The 13,228-nt window shown below is 43.1% G+C and overlaps 1 protein-coding gene across 3 annotated transcripts in view; it reads left to right on the top strand.

Moving 5' to 3' along the window:
- Kat7 (lysine acetyltransferase 7) overlaps window positions 1–12,968 on the top strand; it is a 34,321-nt gene extending 21,353 nt beyond the window's left edge. For all 3 annotated transcript variants that reach the window (XM_055620059.1, XM_055620058.1, XM_055620060.1), the window contains 8 exons: window positions 2,054–2,164; window positions 3,788–3,979; window positions 5,580–5,669; window positions 5,878–6,018; window positions 7,728–7,821; window positions 9,700–9,846; window positions 10,647–10,753; window positions 11,316–12,968. In XM_055620059.1, the coding sequence (XP_055476034.1) occupies window positions 2,054–2,164; window positions 3,788–3,979; window positions 5,580–5,669; window positions 5,878–6,018; window positions 7,728–7,821; window positions 9,700–9,846; window positions 10,647–10,753; window positions 11,316–11,417 (984 nt within the window). In that variant the 3' untranslated portion in view covers window positions 11,418–12,968. The remainder of the gene's footprint in view (window positions 1–2,053; window positions 2,165–3,787; window positions 3,980–5,579; window positions 5,670–5,877; window positions 6,019–7,727; window positions 7,822–9,699; window positions 9,847–10,646; window positions 10,754–11,315) is intronic.
- The last annotated feature ends 260 nt before the right edge of the window (window positions 12,969–13,228 follow it).

Below are 13,228 nucleotides of genomic sequence, written 5' to 3'. Positions count from 1 at the left end.
TTCATAGAATTTTAATGCTATTCTGCTCTGTCATTAGAACAGGCAATAAATGAACAATTTTTAAGTTCTGGCTGAACTTACTGAGAATCTAGCTAAATACATGCAGTGCCAGTCTGCTGGTTTCATGGACTGGTTGGAGGTCCCCGGTGGTGGGTGCAAGTGTGCCCCTGCCTATTCATTGTTGATAGTATAGTTGTGGAAACACAAGGGTGTCATTCACTGAGAGGCTGGGATGCACTCTCTGTTCACTCTGGGAAAGGGCTTAGAAAAGGTAACAGACCTTCCAGTTAACACAGGGAGAACGAGCATCTCATATAAAAGCTCTTGAGCTGTTTAACCTTGCAGACATCTGCTTTTCACTAGCTTGAGATAGGTTATTTGGGTTCTTCCTGATTTAAAATGCAAGATAGATATTTTTCTTGTTGCTTATTTTTTGCCTTTTCAAATAGGGTCTCATGTGGCAGAGGTTGGCCTTGAATTTGCTAATATGTCACTAGGGCTGTTCTAAAGTTGATTCTATACCTCCCAAGTGCTGGGATTACAGGCCTGTGACCCTACCCCTGTCTAGTTTGTTTTTGTCTGGAGAAGTTGTTCAGTTGGGTGCCTGTATGCAGAACATGCACATTGATTCCCCAGCAGTGTGGTTTAGCATGCCTGTAGTCCCAGCATTGGGAAGTGGAGGCAGGGGCTACATGAGATCCTTTCTCAAAATGTAAGAAATGGAGAAGGTGTGTTATCTTTTGTAGAAGTGGAAGAAATCAGTAATTCTTAGAACCTCAATTTTAGGTCCCAGAGTCCAAATTTCAAAAAGATTGAACTATATTAGCCATAGGAAATGTTCATAGGATGAGTGTTTTCCTTAGATGCTGATGTGTGTTAAGTGTTGAATCTTCCTGGGATGAGTCTTCTACTCTCCCATTGTCTTCTCTTCTTGGGGAGGTGGAGCCTAGAGTAGAGAGGGAAGGGCTAGAATCAGTTTTAAAGAAAAGTCTCCCTCCTCCTCAACCTTCCTTTCATGGAAAGGAAACTTGAAGTGACTAGCTTGGTAAGATTTGAAAGTTACTGAAAACTGGATTCCTTTTATGTTTTTAATTGTTTTATTTTTTCTTGATGTTTAATAAGGCACTGTTAAACATTCCAGGAGCTGCTTTCCTTGTGTACTTGTCTGGGGTTGTAACATGGGAGCCTTACAAGTCAGACAGACAGTGAAGTGATGTCAGAAGCAGCTTCCAGAGGCCCACTAGTCCAACTGCCTTCCCTTGCTTAACGTTTTCCTTCCAGGCAACATCTTCAAGCACCAAGGCTTGGAGAATGTGCTTCTTTGTCCAGGAGTGTCATCAGTGGAGGAGACCGCCACCACACACAGAGACCTGGATTAGGCACAAACTATACCCAAGCACCTTTTTTCTCAGAGAGATCCTTTATTAAGTGGGGAAGAAAAATTAAAGTGGCTGCTCTCTGACTCAGGCAGAAAAACAGCAGCAAATGGCCTTGCAGGTGTAATTTTTAAGAAAAGAACAAGGGGGAGGGCTTTGTTAGAGGGCTAGAATGTGGTAGTACATTTTGATTGGGCATGCTAAATTAAGTGAACCAAAGGGGGCTTTTGATTGCTGGACTTAAGTACTTTGATAGGTGGACTTTGGTAGTCAGCCTCAGGAAGAGGAAGTAACCAAATAAGGGAATAGATTTTCCTGGCTAGCTTTGGGAGTATAATCTAGTGATTTCTAGCAAGGCAGAGAGAATGAGGGAGAAGGGCAAGACCTGTCAGAGCCATGCTTGCCTAGCTTGAGCTGGCCAGAGTCCCTTCAGCCAGCTCTAGGATTCTAGGATCTGTAGTGCCTTGTGGGAGCTGTTGGCCTTTATGTTGCTCAGATTCATAGGGCGAGCAGGGGGCAGGCTCTGGCACTGACCTGCTGCAGTTGTGCCTGAGCTCAGTCCTCCAGACCCAGTGATAGGTACTCTGTAAATGGCATCTGGTTCAGCTTTGTAGCCTTTGGGATGAAATTAACCAAGTTCTACACAGACAGTCTCAACCCCTGGTTATTTTTCCTAGGAACACAGACAGACCTATGGGAATACTCGGGAGCCTCTCTTGGAAAACCTGACAAGTGAATATGACTTAGATCTTTTCCGTAGAGCGCAAGCCCGGGCTTCTGAGGATTTGGTAAGTATCAGACCCCCACAATGGGGGGAGGACCCTTGTGAAAAGCCCTTAGAACTTCCAAGAAGAGTGATTATCAACCAGTCTGATGGGAATTGAGTACATTACTGATGAAATCTTTTCCCTTTCACCCTAGCTATCTTTAGAGATAGTCTTCCTTCCCATTTACATGGAAAACATCACCCTCTTCTCATCCCCTTCCCTTCTCTATCTCCCTCATCCAGTTTGGCTTGAGGTAGGGGGTGGTTAAGCTCTAGGTACCCTTTTGTCTCTTGGGTGAAATATACAATTCTGAGATCCTCAGGACTTGGGGGCCCCTGCAGCACCATTCTTTTTGTAAGGTTTCTTTTTATTTCAATCATTTACCCTAAAAGAATGAAAATAACAGTGAAGAAAAATGAAAAGGAAGACTACAATCAGATATTTAATTGAATGTATTTATTTTTGACAAGCGGGTTTCATTTTGTTGCCTAAGCAAGATTGGAACTTTTGGTTCATACTGGGTTCATATCGTCCTTCCACTGAGACTATAGGTGTGTGTGATATCCAGGCAGAAATGCTCTTTTTTGTTCGCTTCTAATACAGTCTTGTTATACACCTGTTGCTGGTCTAGAAAAACAGTAGTGTTGATTTCATCTCCTCCCCTCATTCCTTTTATTAATTACATCAGTCGCAGGAGGCAGGGTTTGGTGACTGCTCCAGTCTGGAATATTTATTGGTTGCCTCCTGCTTTTCTTTGTCATCATGAAGGTCATTGCCCCAGCTGGCTACTACAAAAAGTAATTGCCTAGTGTGCACTTGTAATCTAGCCCTAGTGAGGTGGAGGAAGGAGGACCAGGAGGCCACCTGCTGACAAGCCTGAGTTCAAGCCTGAATATCCTCCACATTTACATGCACATATATTAAAAAAATTAAAAACAAAGCCAGAAATGGGCTAGTACTGTAGTTCTTTTGGCAGTGTGCTTACCTGGGGTCCAGGACACCCTGGGGTCCATCTCCAACACCACATAAATCTGCTGTGGTGCCTGCTTGTAACTGAAGCGTCTGGAAATGAAGGCAGAAAAGTCAGGAATTCAAGGTCATCTTCATTATATCCTCATTTGAGGCTGAGCCAAAATATAAGAAACCTTTTCTTTTTTCTTTTTTTTTTTTTAAAAGATACCTGGGCAGTATGGCTGGCATGTTTTGTGTGAACTTGCCTGATTTTTCCATGCTCTGCTGACTCTCCTTAGTGGCCATCTCATTGATAGAGGCCAAATCTAGCTGATTATTTTTATAGCTTACATGCCGGCCTGGTAGAGGCTTCCAAAAACAAGAATAATAGGGGCTGGACATGACTTAACAATTAAATATTTGCTGGTTTTTTTTTGGTAGAGAACCCACATAGAGTTCCCAGCACCCACAGGGTGGCTCATAGCCACCTATAAGTCTAATTTTAGGACATCTGGTGCCCTTTCCTTTCTGTAGGCACTAGATAATGCATGTGGGGTGTGTGTGTGTGTGTGTGTGTGTGTGTGTGTGTGTGTGTGTGTGTAAAATCATCTATACACATAGATAAAAATTAATTTTAAAACCAAAGATAAGGGATTCTAATTCTTATTTGTTTTGGTTTCTTCTTGGTGATAGGAGAAGTTAAGGCTTCAAGGCCAAATTACAGAGGGAAGCAACATGATTAAAACAATTGCTTTTGGCCGTTACGAGTTGGATACTTGGTACCATTCTCCCTATCCTGAAGAATATGCACGGCTAGGACGTCTCTACATGTGTGAATTCTGCTTAAAATACATGAAGAGCCAGACAATACTCCGCCGACACATGGTATGTTCTCTTGAGTTCCATTGCTGTGACCATGGCCATGAGGGTAATTTTACACAATTTCCCAGTTGTGTCCTAGAGATGACATCTCCCAAGTATCCAAAGCAATGGGTAGAGATACAAGGAACTGAAAGTTACATTTCGGGATAACCCTCTGCGAGAGCTGGTGCTGCATGGCATCTTGATTACATCCTGTCCACAAACATCTTCTGTTTCTTCCTACAGTTTGTGTTTGTACCGAACTCAATGAAAACATATTTTAGTGGATAGGACAGTATGGCTTATATTTTAGATGGTAGATATCTGTGAAATGTGTGTTGAGTGAATATATAGAGAAATCTACCTGTAATGGATGATGAAAGTAACAGAATGGGTTGGTAGTTTATATTCTGAACATTCTTTGGATTAAAATAGGAAAAGATGTGCATGCATATATATACGCACACACAGGTACACACACATATACATACAGGCACACACATACACAGCCTCACACTCACCACTGAGCAGTGTTTCCAAACCTGGAACATAATTCTTGGAGGATGACTGTGTGGTTTTTGTTTGTTTCAGATAGGGTCTCTAGCCTAGGCTAGCCCCACACTTAGAGTTGTTTTCCTGTTTCTTGAGTGCTGGCGTGACCAGCGTGGACCAACCACTAGGTCCAATGGAAGTTTATGCTTAAGTTGTTAAAAAGATGTAGTGAATTGTTTAATGAGAATTTTTTTATATGTGTAAACTTGGTATCTGTGTGTGCGTGCATGTGCATAGACACAATGGCATATGTGTGAAGATGAGAGAACCTGTGGGAGTTAGTTCTTTCCTTCTACTATGTAGGTTCCCAGCATTGAGTGTGAGTCATCAGACTTGGCAACAAACACCTATACCTGCTTCAGCTTCTCACTGCAGGTCCAGGTTAATTTAGTGGTAGAGAACTTGGCTTGTTGCCCAAGATGCTGGGTACTACTCCAGCACCATGAATTGAACATTTTGAGAATAAGGAAAAAGGTTATTTTGGAACCAAGTGCCTTCCAGCTTCCTGTTGCTAAGCCAGGTCTCCTGTCTTTAAAAGAAGCCATAGAAGGATTTTCTCTTTATCTAGCATATGGCAGGAGGTGGGCAGAAAGTGAGTGGCTGTGATCTTCACCATTGTGGGTCTGTTTTCCAGTCTGCAAACAGATGATGAAAGTAGGATGGTAATGGGAAGTGACTGGTAAAGGAGAGCGTAACTTATTTAGCAACACTAAGCTGCCAGATTAAGCCGATTAAGAACTTCCTGTTAGCATGAGACATTTTATTGTAAGCAAGGATATTCTTATTTATCTAGCTTTTACGTAGTGGGTGATTCAATATCTTGGGCTGAGATAATGTCAGAAATAATCCAGAAAACTTGAGCTCCAAACAGCCATAGAAATGCCATGGATGTATTGCAACAGCTTAAGAAGGCTTTAACTTTTCTAAAAACAGTTGATTTCACTGTCCTCAAGTGTGTTCAACTGTCCATTAACTCAGTTTAACCACATTTAACCTGCAATTCCTTTTCCCAGTAAAGGAACAGGGTTTCGGAAAAACCTTACTGCTTCATTTGAACTCCATTCTCTTGTAGGCCAAGTGTGTGTGGAAACACCCCCCTGGTGATGAGATTTATCGCAAAGGCTCCATCTCTGTGTTTGAAGTAGATGGCAAGAAAAATAAGGTAAAAAGTGGTGGCTTGAAAAAGAGGTGATAGTGGTGAGCTTTAATAGGGTTCCAAAGGAATGTTTTGTCTTCACAAAACATTTGTGAGGGAGGTAGAAATTAATTCTGTTTTGTGAATAGTGCTGGTATAGCCATTCTTTTTAGGCTTTGGTTTGGGTGAGTTTAGAAGTTCACTGGCCTTCACAAACTCCTTTTTCTGCTTCCAGATCTACTGCCAAAACCTCTGCCTTTTGGCGAAGCTTTTTCTGGATCATAAGACGTTATACTATGATGTAGAACCTTTCCTGTTCTACGTTATGACAGAAGCAGACAATACTGGCTGTCACCTGATTGGCTATTTTTCTAAGGTCAGCAGGATCTGGTGTTTTAGAAGCTTAACAACTACAACAGCGTTATGGGTGTTGGCATCAGAGGGCTCAGATCTCTGATGGAGAAGCAGATGACAGTGATAGCCTTCCTATAAGCAAAAAAAGCAAAGTGAACAGCTACCATAGATAGTTCATGAAAATATTCAGTTCAGGATCTGATATCCAGGCTCACCTGGAATCATGCAGGCTAGGCCAGCATCAAACCTGGGAGAGGCTTCCTGTCTCAACCTCTAAGATTGGGATTACAGACTTGTTCCGGGACACCTGCCTCACACTGTCATTAGAAGTTTACTCTGTATTTTCTGGGCTTGTGGGTTGGAGCTATTAATTTCTGGCGTGGACTCTTCCTATGAATTTAAAGCACATCTTGTAGTCGAGCCAACTCTTCGGGCTTTGCCTTCCTCCATGTTAGGTTAAAATCAGGAACATATTATGGTTGCTTCTTCTCCAGCTGGGTTCACTCTAGCACAGTGAATTTCTTCAGTGGTGGTACCTGTTTACTTTAAAAGATGCAAGGCCAAATCTAGCTTATGGGTATCTTTTGTTTTGTTGAAGCAGGGTCTCCCTGTTGGTCCTGGCTAGCCTATAACTAGCTCACAGAGATCCATCTGCTTTTGCCTCCCCTGTGCTGGCATTAAAGGTCACCACAGCTATGGTTATGGGTTTTTATTGTAATGTAACAACTTAAAATACAATGTACTATACAATTCAGCACTTAAACTGTACAGGGCAGTGTCTTGTAGTATATAACAGTTCTGTGACCAGGGCAGTCCTCACAGTTTTCAAGAAAAAACATTGGTAGTCTGTGCATATTTTATTGACCCTTCCTGGCCCTTTTGATTCTGAAGATTTTATATACGTACGTACATATGTATGTGTGTGTGTGTGTATATATATATATATACACACACACACACATACATATACACACTTTTTTTTTTTTTTTTTTTTTTTTTTCTGAGTCAGGGATTCTCTGTGTATCCCTGGCTGTCCTGGAACTTGCTATGTAGACCAGGCAACTCTCGAACTCAGAGATCCAGCTGCCTCCAACTCAGGAGTGCTGGGATTAATTTTAGTCTGGATATTTATAAAGTCATGTGATATGTGATTTGGTTATATTTTGACCTTCTAGGGGGAGTTCTGTTGGTTCCTATCTTTCTAATAGGCAAGCTGCCTTCTGAAACAGTGCTTCTTAAAGAGTGCCCTTGTAGGTTGACTCAGCAATCTTGGCTTTAGCATGCTCTTGGAGTTTTTAGCCCAAAATTGGCACTAGAGGTCTCAGCTAGAGAGAACCTCAAGTTAACAGCTTGGTCATTATGAAGTGGTAACAGCTGTTGGGCCTCTTCCTAGTAGTAAAAATTTTGCAAGCAGCCTTAGAATCCAGTGGTTCTCAACTGTTGGTTTCGACCCCTTTAGAGGTGGGGCTCAAATGACCCTTTCACAGGGGTTGCCTAAGACCATCAGAAAACAGATATTTACAATTCATAACTAGCAGAACTCAGTTATGAAGTAGCAACGAAAATAATTTTATGGTTGGTCATCACAACACGAACTTTGTTAAAGGGTCACAGTATTAGGAAGGTTGAGAACCGCTGCTATAGATTCGTTTTGTGTGTAGGATTGGGATGTTGGTGGTGAAACTTCTGGTTTCAGTGCCTCATTATCTGCTGTTCTGTTCTTGATTTTAGGAGAAGAATTCATTTCTCAACTACAATGTATCCTGCATCCTCACCATGCCTCAGTATATGAGACAGGGCTATGGCAAGATGCTCATTGATTTCAGTAAGTAATGTTGCTGAGCATCAGCTCCTCAAGGCCAGGACCCTGGGGATGTTTTTTGTCCTGTTGTCTTGACAATTCCTAACATGCAGTGACAGCTAGTTAGTGAATGAACAAAAAGGGGAACTATGAACACTTAATCAATGACTACAGAACCTTGAGTTGCTAATGGATTAGTAGGAGATGCAGAGAATAATAAAGTAAGCTCTGTGGGCTTACACCATTTGAGACTGAGACAGCACAGTTGTGTGCCCAAGGCTTAAAACTCTCCTTTGATGCTTGGGATTTCATTTATGTAAGCACTTATGGAGGTAATCCATGTACCTGACTCAGGCTTTGGGTATTATATCCTCTCCTCATTAATCATGGGTATCAGGTTTGAATTTGTGTACCCACTAACGTGTAACTCGCAGATGGACTGGGCGGTAGTTCTAACTACATTTGTGTGTTATTTTGTGGAGACTAGAGGACAAATTGCAGAAGTGTTCTCCCACCTCTGTGGGTTCTGGATGTGAACTATAACATCAGCTTGTTGGCAAGTGCTTAAACCTGGTTCTCAACCTATGGGAGTCACATCAGTTATTTACACTACGATTCCGAACAGTAGCAAAATTACAGTTATGAAATAGCAAGCGAAAAATTAATTTTATGGTTTGGGGTCGCTACAACATGAACTGTATTGAAAGGGTCAGCATTAGGAAGGTTAAGAACCACTGCCGTAAACTGTTGATTTAGAATGGCTATCAGCATTGTGCTGACAAGCTCTCTGCCGACATGAATTACAGTTCTGTGGGCTGTGAGTACAGTGTCTGAATCAACAGAATGTGTTGTGAGATGTTTTTAAACAGAAATTTAGAAAAGGACGTTACACAGAGAAAAGTTGATGATTCTCTGGCCAAAAGCTCTCAAGAAGCAAGCTTCACTCCTGTATTTGCTACGTCAGTATTCCATAAGTTGGCATTCCCAGTGGCTGCAGAAGCATAACCACTGTGGCAAACAAGAGTGTCATAGTCAGCATCCACCATCATTGAATTAGTCAAAGTAGAGTGGGGGTGTGGAACAGATGGCTCAGTGAAGACTTAACTGCTCTTTCAGAGAAGCCAGGTTTCAGGCTCCTGTATCCACATGGCAGCCTCACAACCAGCTGTGACCCCGGTTCCAGGGAACCTGACACCCTCTTCTGGCCTCCACACATCGTACACATACATAAATGCATACATGTGGGCAGACATAAAATACAAGTAAATGTTTTTTAAGTCTTTTTTTAGCAAATACCTCCAGAGAACCAGTGCTAGAGGTCCTTCTCATGGCTTCGAGGGTTGCTTCTGTGTGCCTGTTATAAGACACACTGTGAACACATTCTTCCACTCCTGTTTATACAAAACCAGTCTGTCCTTAATAGCCACACAGCACATGCTCTGTTGAATAGTTGGCTCTTCAGTACTACAAGGAAGGCGTCCTTCTTAAATCTTCTGTGTCTGTACACTGGTTTTTGTTGTTAGGATGAGGTTTGGTGTTGTTTTAAAAAGTCTGGCTGGGTTTCCCAACACTAGAGAGACAGAAACAGTGGGGAAATTTCCACTGCATATTCAAGGCTGGCCTGGTCTATAGTGTATTATAGACCAACCAGCACAACCTAGTGAGATCTTGTATCAACAGAGCCCCCTCACCCAAGAGCTGAGATAGCTCAGTGGGTAAAGACACTTGCTGCCAGGATAAGGTCTTGAGTTCAATTCCCAGAACCCACATGGTAGAAAGAACTAATTTCTGCAAGTTGTTCTTTGATCTCCATGCCAACACGCACACAAAATAAGGAAATACAGTTTTAGGGTCCCTCTCTCCAAATAAAAACAAGATCCAGGTCTGTGTTTTTCTTGGTAGGTTATTTACTTTCCAAAGTGGAAGAGAAAGTCGGCTCTCCAGAGCGCCCACTGTCAGACCTGGGGCTCATAAGCTACCGCAGCTACTGGAAGGAAGTGCTTCTTCGGTACCTGCACAACTTCCAGGGCAAGGAGATTTCCATCAAAGGTAGGTTGCACTCAGTTACAGTGGCCCCATTCTGTTTAATCTGACTGTGACCACGAAACATTGCAGAGACCGCCACTGCAGGCCTGAACATCCCAGAACATTGGGTCCTGGGAATGGTTATAAAGTGGTTTTTCCTGTCTGGAGTTGTTTACACTTAATTCTTATTAAAAAACAAGAGGAAGAGCTTATAAAAACCAAGAGCATTGGCTGTTCTTCCAGAAGACCTGGCTTCAAGTTACAGGCACCTGTATTGTAGTTTGCAACCATGTGTAGCTCTAGTTCAGGCACACATGGTGCATAGACATCCAGGCAAAACACCCATACACATGAAGTGCACACACACATACATACATATATATCATTTCTTTGTTGATTTGTTTTTTGAGACAGGGTTTTTCTCTGTAGACCTGGCTGGCCTTGAACTCACAGAGATCCACCCATCCCTGCTTCCCAAGTGCTGGGATTAAAGGTGTGCACCACTATGTCTGGCTTCTCATTTCTTTAAAAATCAAGGAGAAAGACTTCAAGAAGAAATATGTGAATTTTAGGAAAGCCATCTTCTCCTTTCTCGGGAAGAATTTAGGGGTTCCATATTTGACCTTGATTTCTAAGGGGCCGAGAGTAGCTTCTTACCATTAAATTTGTTTTTTGTAGTTACTTGGACTGGTGAAACATTCTGAACAGGTTGGCCCAAGTACTACAGATTTGGCCTCTGGAAACAGGCATGAAAGAGGCCTTGGGAGACATGGGGTATGGGAGTCTCTGCTTCCGCTGGGATCTCAGTGGCTCCTCTGTTACAGAAATCAGCCAGGAAACAGCTGTGAATCCCGTGGACATTGTCAGTACTCTGCAAGCCCTTCAGATGCTCAAGTATTGGAAAGGCAAGCACCTAGTTTTAAAGAGACAGGTGAGATTTTCCTCGACTACCTGTGTTGTTCTTGAAGCCTGGCAAAGCCCAGTGGGACCGCACACCCACAGTTAACTGCCCTTAGAGGATTTAACTGGAAGCTCCTTCTAGGCCCATTCCAGCTGGCAGCAAAGTCCACAAGCCTTTGTTGCTAAGCTTATCTTTTCCCTTGTCCTTATCAGAGCTTTTGGTAAGCTCTGTCAGATCTGGATGACACAAGCTAAGCAGCTTTGTGTGGCATTACACTTCTGCCCATAGCTGCAAGTTCTGGGACTCTTGCAACTGGTTTGGAATTGTTTTGTTGAATGCCTCCTCAGCTCAGGCCCATTTTGCATTTTTAGTTACATGTCATAAGCATAAATGAATAATGATTTTCAGTTCTCACTGAAGGCAGACTAGGTATAGATTAGAGAGAAAAGAGTCTGCAGATTCAAAGATAATATCATCTCGTACCTTTAATATATTATTAGGCCTGGGATGAATCCTGTTTATAGTCATTTTGGGATCTGTCTTAAAGCGTGTTAGTTCATGTATGTAATAGTTGCTCCCTTATTCTTCACAGGACCTGATAGATGAATGGATAGCCAAAGAGGCCAAAAGGTCCAACTCCAATAAAACCATGGATCCAAGCTGTTTAAAATGGACCCCTCCCAAGGGCACTTAGGTGACCTGTCATTCCGAGCCAGCGAGCCCCAGCAGTAGGAATCCGTACCCTAGGGATCTGTCTGTCATTTCTGTTGCTCTTGTGATTGGCAAGTACAGTATCCTTTGGGAAGGCCACCCCCTCAGGACTGTCCTGGCTCCGACCTTCATGTACACTGCAGACACTAGTTCTGAGGAACTGTTGTTTCGGCCTCAGTGAGGTTGCCTGGACGGATCTGTATCAGGCTGAGTACAGATCCCGCATAGCACTGACCCAAGGAGTTGTGTTATGGTACTGTACCTGTCCAGTCACTGGTTCTCTCCTCGTCTTCTTTAGCCCCGTGAGGTTTGTTGTGTCCTGAACTTCGTGCTCGTGCTTTTCTGCCTGGGTACCAGACCGCCAAACATGGTTGCTATCCAAGGGCCCTTTCCAGGTACTCCTCACTCATTCTTTGTGAAGGGGTGGGCAAGAGACAGTACCTGTGAGTGTATGTGTGTCTACTGGGAGGCATCTCTTCACCCTGGATTTCATCTCATAGTCACTTATTTTTCTCCATTTTTGTCAAAAGACTTGCCTTTTGACAAGCTCAGGCTGACCAGAGCTAGGAACTTCTGACATTTCCCAGGGGTCCACAGCACATTGTCCATCTGAGTGAGATGGGTGGAGAGTAAGGTGGCGACTCCATGTTTTCCTTTGTATTCACTGGTGGGTTCTAGGGCAGCATCTCACTAGAAGGAGATAATCCTTCTGCCACAGCAGAGAGTGGCCCCACCTTGCTTTTTATTTTCTGCCCCCTTTTATGTTGGCAATTGCCGAAATATTTTCAGATTTGTTCATGTCACATGTTAATTGATAAATCACACTGCAGATCTTTCTGCCTGCCTTTTTGCCAGTTTGGTATAAGGTAGCTGTACTTCCACATAAGTTGCACTGATTTTGTCCAGAGCTTCCTGGGAGAAGTGGAAAATGGTTGAAAATGACTTGTTTCTTGGCCCATGACTCAGCAAGACAGAGTGGCCACACTGCTAGGGTTTGCGTCCCTTTTCGACAGTGCCTCCCCCTCCAACAGGCTGAAGTGCTTCTGCCCCTCCAAGAGCTCCATTTCCCTTTTGGGACTTGCCACCATCATCCTGTTTCTGGTTTCCTATTTTTGGTGGTGTTAAGTGAAGGAAGAAATGTTCCCTCTAATTTCTCCCTGTCCCGTTATATAACCTGCTATCTTGGGGCAGCTTTTGATGTCTGACATGTCACCCTTCCCAACTTGTTCTCCTCCAGCACTGCTGTCTTCACGTGGCACCCTCACCACAATCCTAACTCTGGTCATTTGTGCCTTTCTCTTGTCATCTCTGTACACTACTAATATTCACTGTGGGTTGGAGGGAGCTGATTTTAAGCATGTTCTGTGGCAGCTCCCCTCCAGTTTCAGTGTCACTGTTAAAATGTATCCAAAAGCCGCTTCCCTGGGGTTTTTCTGAAGGGCTAAAGGCCGTTTACAGATGCCAAGCCCTTCCCCACAGGTGGTAGAATGTGCTCTTCTATATCTACTCAATAAAGCATGTTCTCTGCTCATGGCTTACTGGTCTGAGACTCGTTTATATGTGAAAGTGGTGCGACTTATCTGTGGTTAATGGTTTGGTGAAGTGTTAGTGGGGTTTGTAGCTGTGGATTATTTTCCCCCCGTGAAGCGGATTATTGACTGGGTGTCTTCTCTCAACTCATAATTGGTAGAACAAATTGAATCTGCCTCCTTTGGCTCCAGGAACTAGTTATGCACAACAGGGACTAGCTACTATTACTCAGTCTTCAATTCATCTGCCTCTGGTTTGGGGGAA

The sequence above is a fragment of the Psammomys obesus genome, unplaced genomic scaffold, assembly GCF_907164565.1.
Source record: "Psammomys obesus unplaced genomic scaffold, mPsaObe1.curated_primary_1811, whole genome shotgun sequence".
Taxonomy (NCBI): Eukaryota; Metazoa; Chordata; class Mammalia; order Rodentia; family Muridae; genus Psammomys; species Psammomys obesus.
Note: the sequence above shows the minus strand (reverse complement) of the source record. Positions and strands in the feature narration are given on the sequence as shown.